We start from the raw sequence: 24,029 nt of genomic DNA on the forward strand, positions 1-24,029 counted from the left end.
TACAGTACTGGGGTATAGTGTACGGTACTGGGGTATAGTGTACAGTACTGGGGTATAGTGTACAGTACTGGGGTATAGTGTACAGTACTGGGGTATAGTGTACAGTACTGGGGTATAGTGTACGATACTGGGGTATAGTGTACGATACTGGGGTATAGTGTACAGTACTGGGGTATAGTGTACAGTACTGGGGTATAGTGTACGGTACTGGGGTATAGTGTACAGTACTGGGGTATAGTGTACAGTACTGGGGTATAGTGGGGTATAGTGTACAGTACTGGGGTATAGTGTACGATACTGGGGTATAGTGTACGATACTGGGGTATAGTGTACGATACTGGGGTATAGTGTACGGTACTGGGGTATAGTGTACGATACTGGGGTATAGTGTACGGTACTGGGGTATAGTGTACAGTACTGGGGTATAGTGTACAGTACTGGGGTATAGTGTACAGTACTGGGGTATAGTGTACGATACTGGGGTATAGTGTACGATACTGGGGTATAGTGTACGGTACTGGGGTATAGTGTACAGTACTGGGGTATAGTGTACGATACTGGGGTATAGTGTACAGTACTGGGGTATAGTGTACAGTACTGGGGTATAGTGTACAGTACTGGGGTATAGTGTACGATACTGGGGTATAGTGTACGATACTGGGGTATAGTGTACGATACTGGAGTATAGTGTACGGTACTGGGGTATAGTGTACGATACTGGGGTATAGTGTACGATACTGGGGTATAGTGTACGGTACTGGGGTATAGTGTACGGTACTGGGGTATAGTGTACAGTACTGAGGTATAGTGTACAGTACTGGGGTATAGTGTACAGTACTGGGGTATAGTGTACAGTACTGGGGTATAGTGTACGGTACTGGGGTATAGTGTACGGTACTGGGGTATAGTGTACAGTACTGGGGTATAGTGTACAGTACTGGGGTATAGTGTACGATACTGGGGTATAGTGTACGATACTGGGGTATAGTGTACGGTACTGGGGTATAGTGTACAGTACTGGGGTATAGTGTACAGTACTGGGGTATAGTGTACGGTACTGGGGTATAGTGTACAGTACTGGGGTATAGTGTACAGTACTGGGGTATAGTGTACGGTACTGGGGTATAGTGTACAGTACTGGGGTATAGTGTACGATACTGGGGTATAGTGTACGATACTGGGGTATAGTGTACGATACTGGGGTATAGTGTACGGTACTGGGGTATAGTGTACGATACTGGGGTATAGTGTACGGTACTGGGGTATAGTGTACAGTACTGGGGTATAGTGTACAGTACTGGGGTATAGTGTACAGTACTGGGGTATAGTGTACGATACTGGGGTATAGTGTACGATACTGGGGTATAGTGTACGGTACTGGGGTATAGTGTACAGTACTGGGGTATAGTGTACGATACTGGGGTATAGTGTACAGTACTGGGGTATAGTGTACAGTACTGGGGTATAGTGTACAGTACTGGGGTATAGTGTACGATACTGGGGTATAGTGTACGATACTGGGGTATAGTGTACGATACTGGAGTATAGTGTACGGTACTGGGGTATAGTGTACGATACTGGGGTATAGTGTACGGTACTGGGGTATAGTGTACAGTACTGAGGTATAGTGTACAGTACTGGGGTATAGTGTACAGTACTGGGGTATAGTGTACAGTACTGGGGTATAGTGTACGGTACTGGGGTATAGTGTACAGTACTGGGGTATAGTGTACAGTACTGGGGTATAGTGTACGGTACTGGGGTATAGTGTACAGTACTGGGGTATAGTGTACGATACTGGGGTATAGTGTACGGTACTGGGGTATAGTGTACGGTACTGGGGTATAGTGTACGGTACTGGGGTATAGTGTACGATACTGGGGTATAGTGTACGATACTGGGGTATAGTGTACGGTACTGGGGTATAGTGTACGGTACTGGGGTATAGTGTACGGTACTGGGGTATAGTGTACGGTACTGGGGTATAGTGTACGGTACTGGAGTATAGTGTACGGTACTGGGGTATAGTGTACGGTACTGGGGTATAGTGTACAGTACTGAGGTATAGTGTACAGTACTGGGGTATAGTGTACAGTACTGGGGTATAGTGTACAGTACTGGGGTATAGTGTACGGTACTGGGGTATAGTGTACAGTACTGGGGTATAGTGTACAGTACTGGGGTATAGTGTACGGTACTGGGGTATAGTGTACAGTACTGGGGTATAGTGTACGATACTGGGGTATAGTGTACGGTACTGGGGTATAGTGTACAGTACTGGGGTATAGTGTACGGTACTGGGGTATAGTGTACGATACTGGGGTATAGTGTACGATACTGGGGTATAGTGTACGGTACTGGGGTATAGTGTACGGTACTGGGGTATAGTGTACGGTACTGGGGTATAGTGTACGGTACTGGGGTATAGTGTACGGTACTGGGGTATAGTGTACGGTACTGGGGTATAGTGTACGGTACTGGGGTATAGTGTACGGTACTGGGGTATAGTGTACAGTACTGGGGTATAGTGTACGGTACTGGGGTATAGTGTACAGTACTGGGGTATAGTGTACAGTACTGGGGTATAGTGTACGGTACTGGGGTATAGTGTACGGTACTGGGGTATAGTGTACGGTACTGGGGTATAGTGTACAGTACTGGGGTATAGTGTACAGTACTGGGGTATAGTGTACGGTACTGGGGTATAGTGTACGGTACTGGGGTATAGTGTACGGTACTGGGGTATAGTGTAAGGATACTGGGGTATAGTGTACGGTACTGGGGTATAGTGTACGGTACTGGGGTATAGTGTACGGTACTGGGGTATAGTGTACAGTACTGGGGTATAGTGTACGGTACTGGGGTATAGTGTACGGTACTGGGGTATAGTGTACAGTACTGGGGTATAGTGTACAGTACTGGGGTATCGTGTACGGTACTGGGGTATAGTGTACGGTACTGGGGTATAGTGTACGGTACTGGGGTATAGTGTACGGTACTGGGGTATAGTGTACAGTACTGGGGTATAGTGTACAGTACTGGGGTATAGTGTACGGTACTGGGGTATAGTGTACGGTACTGGGGTATAGTGTACGGTACTCGGGTATAGTGTACGATACTGGGGTATAGTGTACGGTACTGGGGTATAGTGTACAGTACTGGGGTATAGTGTACGATACTGGGGTATAGTGTACGGTACTGGGGTATAGTGTACAGTACTGGGGTATAGTGTACGATACTGGGGTATAGTGTACGGTACTGGGGTATAGTGTACAGTACTGGGGTATAGTGTACAGTACTGGGGTATAGTGTACGGTACTGGGGTATAGTGTACGGTACTGGGGTATAGTGTACGGTACTGGGGTATAGTGTACGGTACTGGGGTATAGTGTACAGTACTGGGGTATAGTGTACGGTACTGGGGTATAGTGTACGGTACTGGGGTATAGTGTACAGTACTGGGGTATAGTGTACAGTACTGGGGTATAGTGTACGGATACTGGGGTATAGTGTACAGTACTGGGGTATAGTGTACGGTACTGGGGTATAGTGTACAGTACTGGGGTATAGTGTACGGATACTGGGGTATAGTGTACAGTACTGGGGTATAGTGTACGGTACTGGGGTATAGTGTACGGTACTGGGGTATAGTGTACGGTACTGGGGTATAGTGTACGGTACTGGGGTATAGTGTACGGTACTGGGGTATAGTGTACAGTACTGGGGTATAGTGTACAGTACTGGGGTATAGTGTACGGTACTGGGGTATAGTGTACGGTACTGGGGTATAGTGTACGGTACTGGGGTATAGTGTACGGTACTGGGGTATAGTGTACGGTACTAGTCTCCTTATTTAAGGAAAGATATAAATGCGTTGGAACCTTCTATTGAGAGAAGGTTTACTGGACTAATACCAGGAATGTGTGAGCAGAGGCTGGGCAGGCTAGCTGTATCCGCTGGACCTTTGAGGCAATTTGATTGGAAGCTTGAGGATGCTGAGGGGTATTGATAGAGGGGATGTGGAGAGGATATTTCCTCTTGTTGGAGAACCTAGAACTCGGGGTTTAAAAATAAGGGATCGCCATTTAAAACAGAGATGAGGTGATTTTATTTCTTTCGGAGGGTTGAGAGTCTTTGGAATTCTCTTCCTGAAAAGCTGCTGTAAGGAGGCTTTGAATATTTTTTAGAGGTGCGTAGATTCTTTGTAAGCAAGAGGCTGATAGGTTGGTAGGGATAGGGGAAGTTGCTATCAGGTCAAGTGTGATCTTAGTAAATGATGGAGTGGGCTCAAAGGGCTGAATGGTCTTGTTTGTGTTTTATGAATGAATATAAAAGTGCAGGCTGAGGTGAGGCGAGTTCCTGGCTTTGACAGAGCACAGGCAGTGACCGGGAAAAGGCGGTGGAAGCAGCACCTGGTAACATGCAGCATTTTGCAGTGTGTTGTGGGATTAATATTCCCAAATGGCTGGTTCTGAGTTTATCAGGCGGATTCAGCAAAGGAGAGGATTCTGTTTCAATATTGCATCGCTCTCTATAACTCTATCTTTCCAAAATCCCCCCAACCCTCGAACTACCCACCCTCGCTCTGCCCTCTGTCACCTAGAGCCTGTTCTCCCTCTTCCCCAGACTCAATTCCCGGGGCTATGGGGGAAAGAGCTGGGGAGTGGGTCTAATTGGAAAGCTCTTTCAAAGAGCTGGCACAGATAACATGGGCCTAATGGCCTCCGCCTGTGCTGTATTCTTGATGCTGCAGCAATCTGTACAAACACTGATGTATAGATGGTCGTTCCTAAGTTCTGCAGTCTGGCAGACATTTCATTTCCCAGTTTTCATTTACCGGTTTACTGAATTTTGCTTTCAACAGAAAATATTCAATTCTGCGGATGGTGACAAGAACGAGCAGCTGGACTTTGGAGAGTTTAGCAACTACCTCCGAAACCATGAGAAGAAACTTAAACTGGCCTTCAAGAGTTTGGATAAAAATAACGATGGTTAGTATTACTGGCCCAGCTAAATTTTTAAAAATGCAATGCAGTACATGTTGCTGAACACATGCAGCAACTGGGCACGAACAGGCTGCTCGGGGCGTGTGGCGCGCTCCCGTGTGGCACCCTGCACACGCGCACTCCCGTGCGGCGCCCTGCACGCGCGCGCTCCCATGTGGCGCGCTCCCGTGCGGCGCCCTGCACGCGCACGCTCCCGTGCGGCACCCTGCACGCGCGCGCTCCCACGCCGCACCCTGCACACACGCGCTCCCGTGTAGCGTGTGGCACCCTGTGCGCGCACTCCCACACGGCATGGTTCATCACTTGTTATTTTCTGACTATTTCAGTGAGATGTTATTTGATTCTTTAGGGAGGATCGATGCTGCTGAGATAGTTGAATCTTTGAAGACCCTGGGAATGAGCATCAGCCTTCAAACTGCGGAGAAGATTCTTCAGAGGTGTGCGATTGTGGTAAACTTTCTCTTTATTGTTTATTCATGTGTTTTGGGCATTGTATCTCCCTCGTGACTAAGTCCTGGTGGCATGCTCCCCAGTGAGTCAGGAAAACGCCCTTATTTAAATCATTGTGAAACGTTATCTTTATGTTAAAAGGTTGTAAATGTTGTTATTCATTCTCAGGTTCTGGGAATAACCTGCAAGGCCAAGGTTTATTGCTCATGCCAAGTTTTACTGATCAGTTGTGGTAGATTTGCATTGCTCAGGAAGCCACGTTGCCCCTCGTTCCTGTGGCAGCTCCCTGCAGGAGCCATTCCGTTTAGGCCCAGTTCCCTGCTCTTCCCCCTTCAAATTCAGCTTCTTTTTGAACGTTATTATGAATCTGTTGCCACCGCCCGTTCAGACAGCGTATTCCAAATCGCAATAATCTGCTGGGCAAAAATAACTTATCTTTAGCTCTGGTAAAGCTCAATATAAATGCAAGTTGACAAATGTGGTGACTTGAATCTGCATTGTGAGATTCCGTGAATCCGATGGTTCATGAAGGCAGCTCACCACCACCTTCTGAAGGGCAACTAGAAGTAGACCATAAATTCTGGACTTGCTAGCGATGGTCACATCACCGTAATGAGTAATTTAAATATTTCTAGAGGTTGATGTTGGGATATAGAAGGTGGAGAATGTAGTGGACGGTTTCAGCTCTAACCTGTACTATTTGCTTTCTCTGTGATACAGTATGGATGAAAACAGGACGATGACAGTGGACTGGAACGAATGGCGGGATCACTTCCTGTTCAATCCAGCAACAAACATCCAAGAAATCATCCACTTCTGGAAACACTCAACAGTGAGAAATTGTATTTCAGATTCACACAGCGAGTTGTCACTGCCCCGGAATCGCCATCAAATCAGTGTGCTCAACAAGTGATTTAAACACTGGGGAGAGTTAGTGGTGTGCGGGCAGGGTTAAACAGTGCGGAATGATGTGGGGTGTGTACTCTGACACCCTGTGCGTTATTTCGGTGCCAGGTGCCCACCAACAATTAACCATCTTTTTGAGGAGATGAAACCCCCAATTGAGTGAGTTGGTTTCCTGTCTGATTTCAAGCTCAGCACATGCAAACACGGCAGAAGGACCAACCTTTTCCCAGCTTTTTACATTCAAGGGTGGGGTTAAAGGGATTGGAGAAGATGCTGGGTGAGGAGTTGGGAGTTTCAGGGAGTGAGTTGAGTTGGTGTTTTGTGATTTTGAGAGTGTGTTTTCTGTGTTGACTCAGCACAGTGTGGAGATCTCTGACATTGCTGCCCGCTGGCACCAGAGGTTTGGACCCCTCTGCCACCCTTTGTGCAGGGGTCAGCGATGTCTGCAGACCCACCGATGGGTGCTGTTTACTCAGCAAGGAGCTGCTTGGAGGAGGAGGAGAGCAGGGAATAAAGAGGAAGGAGGCCTGGTGCTCGTAGGCGTGCCCCTCTGACAGAGACACAGGCCCTGGATCATGAGAGACAGTAGAGAAGGCAAAGAGATTGGCCTCAGAGAAGATGCCACTACCCAGCTGCCAGCGTCTTGGACATTACAGAGGTCCCATATCGCAGAAGGTTCTGGATTACAAGGTTCCGATGTCGGGACTGATCTGGGGCGCTCTGCAGCCTCCGCTCGGGTCAGTGTCGTTTGTTGTAGTTGGCTGCAGTTTTCAAATCCCCCTCTCTCTCTCCAGGGGTGAATCTGTGAACCAGGAGAATGATGTGACGGATACACTGGGATCAGAAGAGCGCACCGCCATCGACCCAGATCCCGGGACCCGGAAGGCAAAGACAGCAGGCCGACATCAGGAATGTTCAGCGGGAAGGGATGCAAGCCCTGATCAGGGCTTTATTGGGTAGCTGAATATGCCGTGCCCTCCCACAGTCCATGGGCATCACCCCGGCCTCAAATAGCTCACAGTGAAACACTCCATCGGCCCAAACCCCTGACTAAGATTTATGCCCAGAACATCACTCCACAGCAGTGCATGAGGCTGAAACCATTCGAGCTCACGGGCTGATGTTTGATCAGCAATCATGAATTGCTGTTAGGTGCACACCCCGGGCCGTCTTCGGCGCGGGCCCTGGACCGGCCAAGTACTGCCCAATCAGTCTACTCTCGATCATCAGTAAAGTGATGGAAGGGGTCATCGACAGCGCTATCAAGCAGCACCTGCTCAGCAATCACCTGCTCAGTGACACCCAGTTTGGGTTTCGCCAGGGTCACTCAGCTCCTGACCTCATTACAACCTTGGTTCAAACATGGACAAAAGAGCTGAATTCCAGAGGTGAGGTGAGAGTGACAGCCCTGGACATCAAGGCTGCATTCGACCGAGTGTGGCATCAAGGAGCCCCAGAAACTGGAATCAATGGGAATCGGGGCAAACTCTCCACTGGTTGGAGTCATACCTGGTACATAGGAAGATGGTTGTGGAGGGTCAGTCATCTCAGTTCCAGAACATCTCTGCAGGAGTCCCTCAGGGTAGTGTCCTAGACCCAACAATCTTCAGCTGCTTCAATGACTTTCCCTCCGTCATAAGGGCAGAAGTGATGATGTTCGCCGATGACTGCACAATGTTCAGCATCATGAGAAAGTAAATACCACTTAAGTGCCAGGCAATGACCATCTCCAACAAGAGACGCAGATCCCAACCCGTGTGGGGGTAGTGCAGAACACTGGAGAGGAGGGGGGGGGGGAACGGGAACGGGAACAGAGTGTGAGGTGAAATGAGTCTTGGGAAGGTGGCAACTGTTGGAGAACCCGGTACGCTCAGAATGCTCTGCCCTGGTAGTGGCATGAGTAGGGTCTGTGGGTCAGAGTGGGCATGATGTGGAGATGCCGGCGTTGGACTGGGGTAGGCACAGTGAGAAGTTTAACACCAGGTTAAAGTCCAACAGGTTTATTTGGTAGCAAATGCCACTCATTTGCTACCAAATAAATTTGTTGGACTTTAACCTGGTGGTGTTAAACTTCTTACTGTGTTTACCCCAGTCCAACGCAGGCATCTCCACGTCAGAGTGGGATCAGAGCAGGGTCGGCAGGTCAGATTGAGGTCATTTGGCTCACGCAGGGTCAAGGGTCAGAGTGGATTCAGCACCAGGTCAACAATACGAAGTCGCATGAAAAACCTGTCACAATTAGGCATCTGATTTATCTTTAGTGGCAATGATAAATCTCTTTATAAAAGCACTGCGCTTTCCGTCCGCAGGTTCTGGACATTGGTGACAGTTTGACCATTCCTGACGAGTTCACAGAAGAGGAGAAGAAGTCAGGCATGTGGTGGAGGCAGCTGCTGTCTGGGGCAATGGCTGGCGCGGTGTCCCGTACTGGCACAGCCCCTTTAGATCGACTTAAAGTCCTCATGCAGGTAAATCCTCAAAAACACTCGGCATCTTTGCTGCTGTCTGCACCCAAATATAACTAAACAAAGCCTGACAATAGATAATAAAACTCTAATTTTGTGAAATCTACCTCGACATCTTTTGGACTATCACAACTTGATAGTTTTTGTACAGTATTCTGAAAACTAAGTGACTGTAGTTTGTTAGATGTTGTACAGTACAACAGGCAATTTAACCTCAAACACAATGAAGCTTTAGTCTTGCAAAATGACAAGGTGTGTGATAGAGATTAATGCACTGTTTAAATAAAGGTGGTTAGAATCTCATTACAGAGACCTCAGCCATTCGGGTCAGATTAATAAGTATCAAAGGGTTTGTCTCGTCAGCCTGTCTCCCAGTTATCATTCTGCTAATGTGTGATGTTCAGGTTCTGTAAAATTGTTACCTTCCATTTAAAAAATAGTACTTTTAGTTTAAAGTACTTTTTCGCGGGTGTTGTTAAAAAAAAACTTTGAACTCTAACCCGGAAGTAGGACGCTGGGGGTTGTGGGAAGGGTCTAAATTTTTCTTCAGCATGTGCGGGGTATATAAATAGGCTGCACTGTTAAGCGGGCGGCGTCGTAGTGGGCAGTGGAGTGAGCGGGGAGCAGAGTGGGAGCTGACAGGCTTTGGCTCATCGGGCTTCGGTGTAGACAGGCAGAGGTGGGGTAGGTTTAGACAGTTTTTCCTGTGTCATTGGAAGAAAGGGGGAAGGATGAGTGTGAGGCCAGTTTGTTGTTCTCACTGTCGGATGTGGGAGGTCCTGGAGTCAGCTAGCCTCCCGGACGTCCATATCTGCGCCGGGTGCATTGAGCTGCAGCTCCTAAGGGACCACGTTAGGGAACTGGAGCTGCAGCTTAATGACCTTCGTCTGGTTAGGGAGAATGAGGAGGTGATAGATAGGAGTTACAGGCAGGTGGTCACACCGGGGCCACGGGAGACGGACAAGTGGGTCACGGTTAGGAATGGGAAGGGGAAAGGGCGGGTACTAGAGAGTACCCCAGTGGCTGTGCCCCTTAAAAATAAGTACTCCTGTTTGAGTGCTGTTGGGGGGAGCAGCCTACCTGGGGGAAGCAACAGTGGCCGTGCCTCCGGGGCAGAGTCCGGCCCGGCAGCTCAGAAGGGGAGGGAAAGGGAGGATGAGCAAACTGACCACAGCGCCAAGGTACAGGGAGCCGTCCAAGTGGGGGGAGAAACAAGAAATGTAGTAGAAATTGGGGATAGTACACTTTTGGATGCTGTTGGGGGGGGGGACTTAGCAGGGGTAAGCCATGGTGTACAGGTCACTGACTCAGAGTCTGTCCTTGTGGCTCAGAAGGGAAGGGGGGAGAGGAGTAGAGGATTAGTCATTGGGGACTCCATAGTTAAAGGGACGGAGAGGAGATTCTGCGGGAACGAGAGAGACTCGCGGTCGGTGTGTTGCCTCCAAGGAGCCAGAGTCCGCGATGTCTCGGATTGTGTTTTCGAAATCCTTAAGGGGAGGGGGACCAGCCCCAAGTTGTGGTTCACATCGGCACTCAAGACATAGGTAGGAAAAGGGGTGGGGATGTGATGCGCGATATAACACACGAGAGGCTGGATGTACTCGGGAAATAAAGGCTTTTATTGCCAACAATAACAGAGCTACCATATACAGTATACGATCCCAGACTAAAGGGTCACCAGGCAGAGCAGTGACCTTTATTCCTCTCCCAGGAGGCGGAGCCGACTGGGGTGTACCATAAGGACTATATTAACAGGTAGAACAGCCCAACCCTAACCCCAACAGTAATATATCTACAGACTCATAGTACTGGCCAGACCATGGCTCAGCACTACCTGGTGGGAACCAACAATGGTTCACCACAGGATGTAAGGCAGAAATTCAGGGAGTTAGGGTGGAAGCTTAGGGCTAGAACAAACAGAGTTGTTATCTCTGGTTTGTTACCCGTGCCACGTGATAGTGAGGAGAAGAATAGGGAAAGAGAGCAGTTGAACACGTGGTTACAGGGATGGTGCAGGAGGGAGGGTTTCAGATACCTAGACAATTGGGGCTCTTTCTGGGGTAGGTGGGACCTCTACAAACAGGATGGTCTGCACCTGAATCAGAGGGGTACCAATATCTTGGGGGGGAAATTGGCTAATGCTCTTCGGGAGGGTTTAAACTAATTCAGCAGGGGGGTGGGAACCTGAATTGTAGCTCCGGTGTACAGGAGGTTGAGAGCAGTGAGCTCATGGATAAGGTTTCAGGGTCGCAGGAGTGTACTGGCAGGCAGGAAGGTGGTTTGAAGTGTGTATACTTCAACGCCAGGAGCATCCGGAATAAGGTGGGTGAACTTGCAGCATGGGTTGGTACCTGGGATTTCGATGTTGTGGCCACCTCGGAGACATGGATAGAGCAGGGACAGGAATGGTTGTTGCAGGTTCCAGGGTTTAGATGTTTCAATAAGTGCAGGGAAGGTGGTTAAAGAGGGGGAGGTGTGGCATTGTTAGTCAAGGACAGTATTACGGTGGCAGAAAGGACTTTTGATGCGGACTCGTCGACTGAGGTAGTTTGGGCTGAGGTTAGAAACAGGAAAGGAGAGGTCACCCTGTTGGGAGTTTTTTATAGACCTCCGAAAGGTTCCAGAGATGTAGAGGAAAAGATTGCAAAGATGATTCTGGATAGGAGTGAAAGTAACAGGGTAGTTGTTATGGGGGACTTTAACGTTACAAATATTGACTAGAAAAGCTATAGTTCGAGTACTTTGGAGGGGTCGGTTTTTGTCCAATGTGTGCAGGAAGGCTTCCTGACGCAGTCTGTAGATAGACCAACAAGAGGCGAGGCCACATTGGATTTGGTACTGGGGAATGAACCAGACCAGGTGTTAGATTTGGAGGTAGGTGAGCACTTTGGTGACAGTGACCACAATTCGATTACGTTTACCCTTGCTATGGAGAAGGATAGATTTATACCAAAGGGCAAGAGTTATAGCTGGGGGAAAGGAAATTATGATGCGATTAAGCGAGATTTAGCTGGCATAGGTTGGGGAAGAAAACTGCAGGGGATGGGCACAATTGAAATGTGGAACTTGTTCAAGGAACAGCTACTACGCGTCCTTGATAAATATGTACCTGTCAGGCAGGGAGGAAGCAGACGTGTGAGGGAACCGTGGTTTACTAAGGAGGTTGAATCTCTTGTGAAGAGGAAGAAGGAGACTTGTGTAAAGATGAGACGTGAAGGCTCAGTTAGGGAGCTTGAGAGTTACAAGTTAGCCAGGAAGGACCTAAAGAAAGAGTTAAGAAGAGCCAGGAGGGGACATGAGAAGTCTTTGGCAGGTAGGATCAAGGAAAACCCTAAAGCTTTCTATAGGTATGTTAGGAGTAAAAGAATGACTAGAGTAAGATTAGGGCCAGTCAAGGACAGGAGTGGGAAGTTGTGCGTGGAGTCTGAAGAGATAGGAGAGGAACTAAATGAATATTTTTCGTCGGTATTCACACTGGAGAGGGGCAGTGTCGAGGGGAGTACTGAGATGCAGGCTGTTGGACTGGATGGGATTGAGGTTCATAAGGAGGAGGTGTTAGCAATTCTGGAAAGGGTAAAAATAGATAAGTCCCCTGGGCCGGATGGGATTTATCCTAGGATTCTCTGGGAGGCAAGAGAGGAGATTGCAGAGCCTTTGGCTTTGATCTTTGTGTCGTCATTGTCTACTGGAACAGTGCCAGAAGACTGGAGGATAGCAAATGTTGTCCCCTTGTTCAAGAAGGGGAGTGGGGACAACCCTGGTAATTATAGACCGGTGAGCCTTACTTCTGTTGTGGGCAAAGTATTGGAAAGGATTATAAGAGATAGGATTTATAATCACCGAGAAAGGAATAATTTGATTAGGGATAGTCAGCACGGTTTTGTGAAGGGTAGGTCGTGCCTCACAAACCTTATTGCGTTCTTCGAGAAGGTGACCAAAGAGGTGGATGAGGGTAAAGCGGTTGATGTGGTGTATATGGATTTCAGCAAAGCGTTTGATAAGGTTCCCCATGGTAAGCTATTGCAGTAAATACGGAAGTGTGGGATTGAGGGTGATTTAGTGGTTTGGATCAGGAATTGGCTAGCTGTAAGAAAACAGAGGGTGGTGGTTGATGGGAAATATTCATCCTGGAGTTCAGTTACTAGTGGTGTACCGCAAGGATCTGTTTTAGGGCCACTGCTGTTTGTCATTTTTATTAATGACCTGGATGAGGGCGTAGAAGGATGGGTTAGTAAATTTGCGGATGACACTAAAGTTGGTGGAGTTGTAGACAGTGCGGAGGGAAGTGGCAGGTTACAGAGGGACATAGATAAGCTGCAGAGCTGGGCCAAGAGGTGGCAAATGGAGTTTAATGCGGAAAAGTGCGAAGTGATTCACTTTGGAATGAGTAACAGGAATACAGAGTACTGGGCTAATGGTAAGATACTTGGTAGTGTGGATGAACAGAGGGATCTGGGTGTCCATGTGCATAGATCCCTGAAAGTTGGCACCCAGCTTGATAGGGTTGTTAAGAAGGCGTACGGTGTGTTAGCTTTTATTGGTAGAGGGATTGAGTTTCGGAGCCACGAGGTCATGTTGCAACTGTACAAAACTCTGGTGCGGCCGCACTTGGAGTATTGCGTACAGTTCTGGTCGCCGCATTATAGGAAGGATGTGGAAGTGTTGGAAAGGGTGCAGAGGAGATTTACCAGGATGTTGCCTGGTATGGTGGGAAAATCGTATGAGGAAAGGCTGAGGGGCTTGAGGTTGTTTTCGTTAGAGAGAAGAAGGTTAAGAGGTGACTTAATAGAGGCATACAAGATGACCAGAGGATTAGATAGGGTGGATAGTGAGAGCCTTTTTCCTTGGATGGTGATGGCTAACACGAGGGGACATAGATTTAAATTGAGGGGTGATAGATATAGGACAGATGTTCGAGGTAGGTTCTTTACTCAGAGAGTAGTAAGGGCATGGAATACCGTACCTGCAGCAGTAGTGGACTCGTCAACATTAAGAGCAGTCAAATGGTTATTGGATAAACATATGGATGATATTAGAAATCATAGAAAATATTGGAATAGTGTAGGTTAGATGGGCTTGATTGGTTTCACTGGTCGGCGCAACATCGAGGGCCGAAGGGCCTGTACTGCGCTGTTATGTTCTATGTGACAAATACCAAATTCTAGGTGAGATACTAATCCCCAGGAGGACAGTCACTGTATTAGTAACCCAGAGACAATGCCCCAGGGATATGGCTTGAAATCCCACCTTGGTAGCTGCTGATATTTGAATTCCATCACTGCATCTCAGATTGAAATCTCGATATCAATGGTGTGACCATGAAACCATTGTCAATTGTCAGAAAATCCCATCGGGTTCACTAATGTCCTTTCTGGAAAGAAATCTGCCGTCCTTACCTGGTCTGGCCTACATGTGACTCACAGAGCCACAGCAATGTGGTTGACTCTCAAGTGTCCTCTGAAATGGCCGAGAGAGACACTAAGTTCAAGGGGCTAGTAGAGATTGAGTCATAGAGGTTTATAGCATGGAAACAGGCCCTACGGCCCAACTTGTCCATGCCACCCTTTTTTTTTAAACCCCTAAGCTAATCGATAAATGCCCACATCCCATGTTGCTACAAACTTGATATTTTAACAAAGTTCCTGCTGTTTTATAACCAGGTCCATGCTTCCAAAACAAATCAAATGAATATGTACAGTGGATTCAAGCAGATGCTGAAAGAAGGAGGCGTGGTGTCGCTGTGGCGAGGAAACGGGATGAATGTGGTGAAAATTGCACCAGAAACAGCCATTAAATTCATGGCCTATGAGCAGGTACCAGGCTCCTGGGATCAAACCTTTCTAACTTTGCATTGAAGCAGATTTTGCCTGGAGTAGACGCTGAACTGAGAATAAAAGCCCAGTAATCTCCGTGTGTGGCGACTGTCACAATCGATCTCATCATCTCGGTGACACAAACTCTGGAACGCGGGAGGGATAGGTTCCTAAATTTCGGCAAACGTGAGCTGCCATTTGAGTCTGGATCAGTGTCGGGATTGATGCTCGAGTCCGGGAGCCGGGTCGGGGCCGGCTCTCGGGGGGGGGGGGGGGGGGGGCGGCTCGGGGCGGCTCTCGGGGGGGGGGGGGGGGGGGGGGGGGCGGCCCGGCCCGGGCCGGCTCTCGGGGGGGGGCCCGGCCTGGGCCGGCTCTCGGACGGGGGGGGGGGGGGGGGGGGGGGCGGCCCGGGCCGGCTCTCGGGGGGGGGGGGGGGTCCGGGCCGGCTCTCGGGGGGCCGGGCCTGGGCCGCTTCCCCAGGATAAGGTCATAGAAAATGTGTTTTCCTCGCTTCTGAATTTTTGGCACTTGACCTTTCTTCCGTTTTCTACAGTACAAGAAACTGTTTGCAAGGGACAAGCAAAACGTTGCGACTGCCGAGAGGTTCCTTGCAGGATCGTTGGCTGGAGCGACGGCACAGACCCTTATTTATCCAATGGAGGTAGGTGTGAATTAGAGAAATACCCGAAAATCAGGAGGGAATTGTAGACCTATTACCAAGTCAGCCCAAATGGCCCTTGCCAGGGTTTATGTTCCCACTTCAACTCACTGTTACCTTTCTCCCTTATGTATTTATCCAACTTCCTCTTCAATACATTTATATTGTTTATCTCAACCACTCCCTATGATAGTGGATTCCACATTCTGACCAATCTTTCGTTAAAGAAGCCTTTCTTGAATTCCCCATTGGATATATTTAAGAACATAAGAACTAGGAGCAGGAGTAGGCCATCTGGCCCCTCGAGCCTGCTCCGCCATTCAATAAGATCATGGCTGATCTTTTCGTGGACTCAGCTCCACTTACCCGCCCGCTCACCATAACCCTTAATTCCTTTACTGTTCAAAAATTTATCTATCCTTGCCTTAAAAACGTCCAATGAGGTAGCCTCAACTGCTTCACTGGGCAGGGAATTCCACAGATTCACAACCCTTTGTGTGAAGAAGTTCCTCCTCAACTCAGTCCTAAATCTGCTTCCCCTTATTTTGAGACTATGCTCCCTAGTTCTAGTGTCACCCGCCAGTAGAAACAACTTCCCTGCTTCTATCTTATCTATTCCCTTCAGCAGGGTGGCACAGTGGTTAGCACTGCCGCCTCACAGCGCCTGGGACCTGGGTTCGATTCCCAGCTTGGGACACTATCTGTGTGAAGTTGGCACGTTCTCCCCGTGTCTGCATGGGTTTCCTCCAGGTGCTCCGGTTTCCTCTCATAGTCCGAAAGACATGCTGGTTCGGTGGATTGGCCATGCTTAATTGCCCCTGAGTGTCAGGGGGACTAGCTCAGGTAACTGTATAGGGTTACAGGAATGGGGCCTGGATGGGATTGTGGTTGGTGCAGACTTGATGGGTTGAATGGCCTTCCTCTGTGATGTAGGGCTTGTATGATTCATAATCTTATATGTTTCTATAAGATCACCCCTCATTCTTCTGAATTCCAATGAGTATAGCCCCAGTCTACTCAGTCTCTCCTCATAAGCCAACCCTCTCAACTCCGGAATCAATCTAATGAATCTCCTCTGCACCCCCTCCAGTGCCAGTATGTCATTTCTCAAGTAAGGAGACCAAAACTCTTAACAGTTCTCCAGGTGAGGCCTCACCAGCACCTTATACAGCTGCAACATAACCTCGCTGTTTTTAAACTCCATCCTTCTAGCAATGAAGGACAAAATTCCATTTGCCTTCTTAATTACCTGCTGCACTTGCAAACCAACTCCTTGAGATTCCTGCACAAGGACACCCAGGTCCCTCTGCACAGCAGCATGCTGCAACTTTTACCATTTAAATAATAGTCCATTTTGCTGTTATTCCTACCAAAATGGATGACCTCACATTTACCAACATTGTACTCCATCTGCCAGACCCTCGCCCACTCACTTAGACTATATCCCTTTGCAGACTTTTGGCGTCTTCTGCACACTTTGCTCTGCCACCTATCTTAGTGTCATCTGCGAATTTTGACACACTACACTTGGTCCCCAACTCCAAATCATCTCTGTAAATCGTTAACAATTGCAGTCCCAACATTGATCCCTGAGGCACACCACTATTCATTGATCGCCAACCAGAAAAGCACCCATTTGCCCCCACTCTTTGCTTTCTGTTAGTTAACCAATCCTCTATCCATGCTAATACATTACCCGCAACACTGTGCACCTTTATCTTATGTAGCAGTCTTTGGTGCAGCACCATGTCAAATGCCTTCTGGAAATCCAGATACACCACATCCACAGGTTCCCCATTGTCCACTGCACATGTAATGTTCTCAAAGAATTCCACCAAATTAGTCAAACATGACCTGCCCTTCATGAACCTATCATTATCATGAAAGAGGTAATGTTGGGCAAGTTAATGGGGCTGAAGGTAGACAAGTCTCCTGGTCCTGATGGAATGCATCCCAGGGTACTAAAAGGGATGGCGTCTTCCCAATGGGACAATTTATGTCCAGATGTCTCGCTATTTCTTCCTTGATGATAGATTCAAGCATTTTCCCTACTACAGAAGTTAAGCTAACCGGCCTATAGTTACCTGCCTTTTGTCTACCTCCTTTTTAAAACAGTGGCGTCACATTTGCTGTTTTCCAATCTGCGGGAACCACCCCAGAGTCCAGCGAATTGTGGTAAATTACCACTCGTGCATTTGCTATTTCCCCTGCCATCTCTTTTAGTTCCCTGGGATGCATTCCATCAGGGCCAGGAGACTTGTCTACTTTTAGCCCCATTAACTTGCCCAACACTACCTCTTTCGTGATAATGATAGCTTCTAGGTTCTCACATGTCAGAGCCATCCTGTCATCAATTTTTGACGTGTTATTTGTTCTTCCACTGTGAAGACCGACACAAAATACCTGTTCAATGCCTCAGCCATTTTCTCATTTCCGGTTATTACATCCCCCTTCTCATCCTCTAAAGGACCAATGTGAGTCCTGTCATTGATGGTCCCTTAGTTCTGTTCTCGTCTAAAATTGGAAGCATTTTCTCTACCTGTACTCTCTCTCAGAGGGTAATCTGTGGAATTCTTTCCCACAGAGGGTTGTAGAGGCTGGGTCGTTAAGTATGTTCATGGCTGAGATAGATTTTTATCAGTAAGGGATTCGAGGGTTATGGGGATAAGGCGGGAAAGTGGAGTTGAGGATTATAACATCAAATCAGTCATGATGTCATTGAATGGTGGAGCAGACTTGATGGGCTGAATGGCCTACATCTGTTCCTACGTGTTATGGTGTAAAGACCTCTGCTTATGCCAAGCAAGGTGATTGAGGCGGACACGCTGGGATCGTTTAAGACTTCGTTTAAGGGATCGTTCAAGCAAAATCACAAATGGAAGGGTTGAGTGTGGTGGAAATAATATTTTGAGGTGTGTCTATTTCAATGCCAGGAGTATTGTGGGGAAGGCAGATGAGCTGAAGGTGTGGATAGACACATGGAAATATGACATGATAGCCATTAGTGAAACTTGGCTACAGGAGGGGCAGAACTGGCAGCTCAATGTTCCAGGGTTCCAATGTTTCAGGTGGGATAGAGGCAGAGGGATAAAAGGTGGGGGGGTGGCATTGTTGGTCAGGGAAAATGTTACAGCGGTACTCAGGCAGGATAGATGAGGGAGTTTGTCTACAGCGGCCCTATGGGTGGAGCTGAGAAACAGGAAAGGTATGACCACATTAATGGGGTTGTATTATAGACCACCCAATAGTCAGCGAGAATTGGAGGAGCAAATCAGCAGAGAGATAGCTGACAACTGCAAGAAACACAAAGTTGTGATCGTAGGGGATTTTAATTTTCCACATATAGATTGGGACTCGCATACAACAATCTCATTAGTGACAGACAGCATGGTTTTGTAAGAGGGAGGTCGTGCCCTACAAATTTGGTGGCGTTTTTGAGGAAGTGACAAAAACGGCTGATGAAGGAAGGGCCGTGGATGTCGTCTATATGGATTTCAGTAAGGCATTTGACAAAGTCCCACATGGCAGGTTGGTTAAGAAGGTTAAGGCTCATGGGATACAAGGAGAAGTGGCTAGATGGGTGGAGAACTGGCTTGGCCATAGGAGACAGAGGGTAGTGGTCGAAGGGTCTTTTTCCGGCTGGAGGTCTGTGACCAGTGGTGTTCCGCAGGGCTCTGTACTGGGGCCTCTGCTATTTGTGATATATATAAATGATTTGGAAGAAGGTGTAACTGGTGTAATCAGCAAGTTTGCGGATGACACGAAGATGGCTGGACTTGCGGATAGCGAAGAGCATTGTCGGGCAATACAGCAGGATATAGATAGGCTGGAAAATTGGGCGGAGAGGTGGCAGATGGAGTTTAATCCGGATAAATGCGAAGTGATGCATTTTGGAAGAAATAATGTAGGGAGGAGTTATACAATAAATGGCAGAGTCATCAGGAGTATAGAAACACAGAGGGACCTAGGTGTGCAAGTCCACAAATCCTTGAAGGTGGCAACACAGGTGGAGAAGGTGGTGAAGAAGGCATATGGTATGCTTGCCTTTATAGGACGGGGTATAGAGTATAAAAGCTGGAGTCTCATGATGCAGCTGTATAGAACGCTGGTTAGGCCACATTTGGAGTACTGCGTCCAGTTCTGGTCGCCGCACTACCAGAAGGACGTGGAGGCGTTAGAGAGAGTGCAGAGAAGGTTTACAAGGATGTTGCCTGGTATGGAGGGTCTTAGCTATGAGGAGAGATTGGGTAGACTGGGGTTGTTCTCCTTGGAAAGACGGAGAATGAGGGGAGATCTAATAGAGGTGTACAAGATTATGAAGGGTATAGATAGGGTGAACAGTGGGAAGCTTTTTCCCAGGTCGGAGGTGACGATCACGAGGGGTCACGGGCTCAAGGTGAGAGGGGCGAAGTATAACTCAGTTATCAGAGGGACGTTTTTTACACAGAGGGTGGTGGGGGCCTGGAATGCGCTGCCAAGTAGGGTGGTGAAGGCAGGCACGCTGACATTGTTTAAGACTTACCTGGATAGTCACATGAGCAGCCTGGGAATGGAGGGATACAAACGATTGGTCTAGTTGGACCAAGGAGCGGCACAGGCTTGGAGGGCCGAAGGGCCTGTTTCCTGTGCTGTACTGTTCTTTGTTCTTTGTACTGTTAAAGGTTTAGACGGGGTAGAGTTTGTGAAATGTGTTCAGGAGAATTTTCTACATCAGTATATAGAGGTGCCAACTGGAGAGGATGCGATATTGGATCTCCTATTGGGAAATGAGTTAGGGCAGGTGATGGATGTGAGTGTGAGGGAACACATTGGATCCAGTGATCATAATGCCATTAGTTTCAACCTGATCATGGATAAGAATAGATCTGGTCCTTGGGTTGAAGTTCTGAACTGGAAAAAGGCCAAATTTGATGAAATGAGAAGGGATCTGGGAAGTGTGGATTGGCACAGGCTGTTCTCTGGTAAGGATGTAAATGGAAAGTGGGAGGCCTTCAAAGGAGAAATTTTGAGAGTGCAGAGTTTGTATGTTCCTGTCAGGATTAAAGGCAAAGTAAATAGGAATAAGGAACCTTGGTTCTCAAGGGAGATTGTAACACTGATTCAGAGGAAGAGAGAGTTGTATGAAATGTACAGGCAGCAAGGTACAGATCAGATGCTCGAGGAGTATAAAAAGTGCAAGAAGCTACTTAAGAGGGAAATCAGGAGGGCTAAAAGAAGACATGAGGTTGCTTTGGCAGACAGAAGGAAAATCCAAAGAGCTTCGAGAGGTATGTTAGGAGCAAAAGGATAGTAAGGGATAAAATTGGTCCTCTTGAAGACCAGAGTGGTAGACTGTGTATGGAACCAAAAGAGATGGGGGAGATACTAAATGGTTTTTTTGCATCCGTATTTACTGAGGAAACGGGCATGGAGTCTACAGAAATAGGGCAAACAGGTAGGGAGGTCATGGAACCTTTACAGATTAAAAGGGAGGAGGTGCTCGCTGTCTTGAGGCAAATCAGAGTGGATAAATCACCAGGACCACTCCTGGGTATTCCCACGGACCTTGAGGGAAGCTAGTGTTGAACTTGCAGGGGCCCTGGCAGACATATTTAAAATGTCAGTATTCACGGGGGAGGTGCCGGATGATTGGAGGGTGGCTCATGTTGTTCCGTTGTTTAAAAAAGGTTCCAAAATAAATCCGGGAAATTATAGGCCAGTAAGTTTGACGTCGGTGGTGGGCAAGTTATTGGAAGGTGTGATAAGGGATAGGATCTACAAATATTTGGATAGACAGGGACTTATTAGGGAGAGTCAACATGGCTTTGTGCGTGGTAGGTCATGTTTGACCAATCTATTAGTTTTTCGAGGAGGTTACCAGGAAAGTGGATGAAGGGAAGGCGGTGGATGTTGTCTACCTGGATTTCAGCAAGGCCTTTGACAAGGTCCCTCATGGGAGGTTAGTTAGGAAGGTTCAGTCGTTAGGTATACATGGGGAGGCAGTAAATTGGATTAGACACTGGCTCAATGGAAGAACACAGTAAGAGGTTTAACAACACCAGGTTAAAGTCCAACAGGTTTATTTGGTAGCAAAAGCCACACAAGCTTTCGGAGCTGCAAGCCCCTTCTTCAGGTGAGTGGGAATTCTGTTCACAAACTTGTGTGGCTTTTGATGCTGAATGGAGTTATAATGGGGTTATAACTGTTCCACAGGACCAGGCTGAGGAGAAGGCAGTTTGTTTGTTCACGACATTTATTTATTTTAAGTTAAATTTGTGTAAAAAAATCGGAGGTTTTTTTTCAAAACAGGAAGTAGGCCCAGCAGGAGTCTGGGAAGGTTTTGGAGGGTTTAAAAGTAGGCCGCACATTTGAGCGGGCAGCGTCGTTAGCGGGCAGCAGAGTGAGCAGGAGGCAGAGTGAAAGCTGTAGGGCTTTGGCTCACAGGGCTTAGGCAGAAAGGGCGAGCAGGGGTGAGTTAATTCATTTTTTGCTGTTTCTACCTGGTACTGGCAAGGTATCTCGAGAGGATGGGTGTGCAGGCAGTGCAATGTTCCTCTTGCACTATGTTCGAGGTGAGGGACGACGTCAGTGTCCCTGCTGATTACACCTGTGAGAAGTGCATCCATCTGCAGCTCCTCCAAAACCGTGTAAGGGAACTGGAGCTGGAGTTGGAGGAACTTAGGATCATTAGGGATGCAGAGATGGCCATAGACAGAAGCTTCAGGGATACAGTTACTCCGCGGAATGAAAATAGATGGGTGACGGTGAGAGGGGCTGGGAAGAAGCAGTCGGTGCAGGGATCCCCTGTGGTCGTTCCCCTTAGCAACAAGTATTCCGCTTTGGATACGGTTGAGGGGGACGACATACCAGTGGTGAGCCGCAGTGAGAGGATCTCCGGCACTGAGTCCGTCCCTGTGGCTCAGGAGGGTAAGGAGGAGAGCGGGAGGGCAATAGTTATTGGGGACTCGTTAGTTAGAGGGATAGATAGGAGGTTCTGTGGCAGCAAAAGAGACTCGAGGATGGTTTGTTGCCTACCGGATGCCAGGGTCCGTGACGTCTCGGACCGTGTTTTCCGGATTCTTAAGGGGGAGGGGAAACAGTCACAAGTCGTGGTACACATTGGTACCAACGACATAGGTAGGAGAAGGGACGGGGATTTAAAACAGGAATTTCGGGAGCTGGGCTGGAAGCTGAGAGCAAAGACAAAACATGTGGTCATCTCTGGTACGCTACCGGTGCCACGTGATAGCGAGTTGAGGAACAGGGAGAGAGTGCACTTAAACATGTGGTTGCAGGGATGGTGCAGGAGGGAGGGTTTCAGATACGTGGATAATTGGAACACGTTCTGGGGAAGGTGGGACCTCTACAAACAGGATGGGGTGCACCTGAACCAGAGGGGCACCAATATCCTGGGAGGGAAATTTGCTACGGCTCTTCAGGGGGATTTAAACTAATTTGTCAGGGGAGTGGGAAAAGGAGTTGTAGTCCGGAAGTCAGTGTTGAGGGTGGTGAGGTATTGGGGAAGGTATCAAGGTCAAGGGTGGGTACCGGTAGACAGGAAGGTGGGTTGAAGTGTGTCTACTTCAATGCAAGGAGCATCCGGAACAAGGTGGATGAACTTGGGGCGTGGATTGCTACTTGGGACTACGATGTTGTGGCCATTACGGAGACGTGGGTAGAACAAGGACAGGAATGGTTGTTGGACGTTCCGGGGTATAGATGTTTCAGTAAATGTAGGGAAGCTGGTAAAAGAGGTGGAGGAGTAGCATTGTTAATCAAGGATAGTTTAACGGCTGCGGAAAAGCACTTTGAGGGGGATATGCACACTGAGGTAATATGGGCTGCAGTTAGAAACAGGAAAGGAGCGGTCACGTTGCTAGGAGTTTACTATAGGCCCCCAAATAGTAATAGAGAAGTGGAGGAAGAAATTGCTAAGCAGATTATGGATACGTGTGGGGGTCACAGGGTAGTTGTCATGGGGGACTTTAACTTTCCAAATATTGATTGGAACCTTTGTAGGTCGAATAGTTTGGATGGGGCACTTTTTGTGCAGTGTGTGCAGGAGGGTTTCCTGACACAATATGTGGATAGGCCGACAAGGGGTGAGGCCACATTAGATTTGGTACTGGGAAATGAACCGGGCCAAGTGTTAGATTTGGTTGTGGGAGAGAACTTTGGAGATAGTGACCACAATTCGGTGTCTTTTGTTATTGCAATGGAGAGGGATAGGGCCGGACGGCAGGGCAAGGCTTACAATTGGGGGAGAGGTAATTATGATGCGATTAGGCAAGAATTAGGGGGCATAAGATGGGAACAGAAACTGTCAGGGAAAGGCACTGATGAAAAGTGGAACTTTTTCAAGGAACAAATACTGGGTGTCCTTGATAGGTATGTCCCTGTCAGGCAGGGAGGAAATGGCCGAGTGAGGGAACCGTGGTTCACAAAAGAGGTGGAATGTCTTGTGAAAAGGGAGAGGGAAGCTTATGTAGGGATGAGGAAACAAGGTTCAGATGGCTCGATTGAGGGTTACAAGTTAGCAAGGAATGAGCTGAAAAAGGGGCTGAGGAGAGCTAGGAGGGGACATGAGAAGTCCTTGGCGGGTCGGATCAAGGAAAACCCCAAGGCTTTTTACTCTTATGTGAGGAATAAAAGAATGACCAGGGTGAGGTTAGGGCCGGTCAAGGACAGTGGTGGGAACTTGTGTATGGAATCAGTAGAGATAGGCGAGGTGATGAATGAATACTTTTCTTCA

General features: G+C 48.0%; 1 protein-coding gene across 1 annotated transcript in view; it reads left to right on the forward strand.

The window, feature by feature from the left end:
• The window catches only part of LOC144497596 (mitochondrial adenyl nucleotide antiporter SLC25A24-A-like), a 137,826-nt gene that overhangs the window by 57,349 nt on the left and 56,448 nt on the right, over positions 1-24,029 (forward strand). The window contains exons 2-7 of the mRNA XM_078219041.1: positions 4,865-4,991; positions 5,356-5,443; positions 6,177-6,288; positions 8,672-8,830; positions 14,488-14,640; positions 15,194-15,301. Coding sequence (XP_078075167.1) covers positions 4,865-4,991; positions 5,356-5,443; positions 6,177-6,288; positions 8,672-8,830; positions 14,488-14,640; positions 15,194-15,301 — 747 coding nt within the window. The remainder of the gene's footprint in view (positions 1-4,864; positions 4,992-5,355; positions 5,444-6,176; positions 6,289-8,671; positions 8,831-14,487; positions 14,641-15,193; positions 15,302-24,029) is intronic.

Source organism: Mustelus asterias, chromosome 8 (genome assembly GCF_964213995.1).
Source record: "Mustelus asterias chromosome 8, sMusAst1.hap1.1, whole genome shotgun sequence".
NCBI lineage: Eukaryota > Metazoa > Chordata > Chondrichthyes > Carcharhiniformes > Triakidae > Mustelus > Mustelus asterias.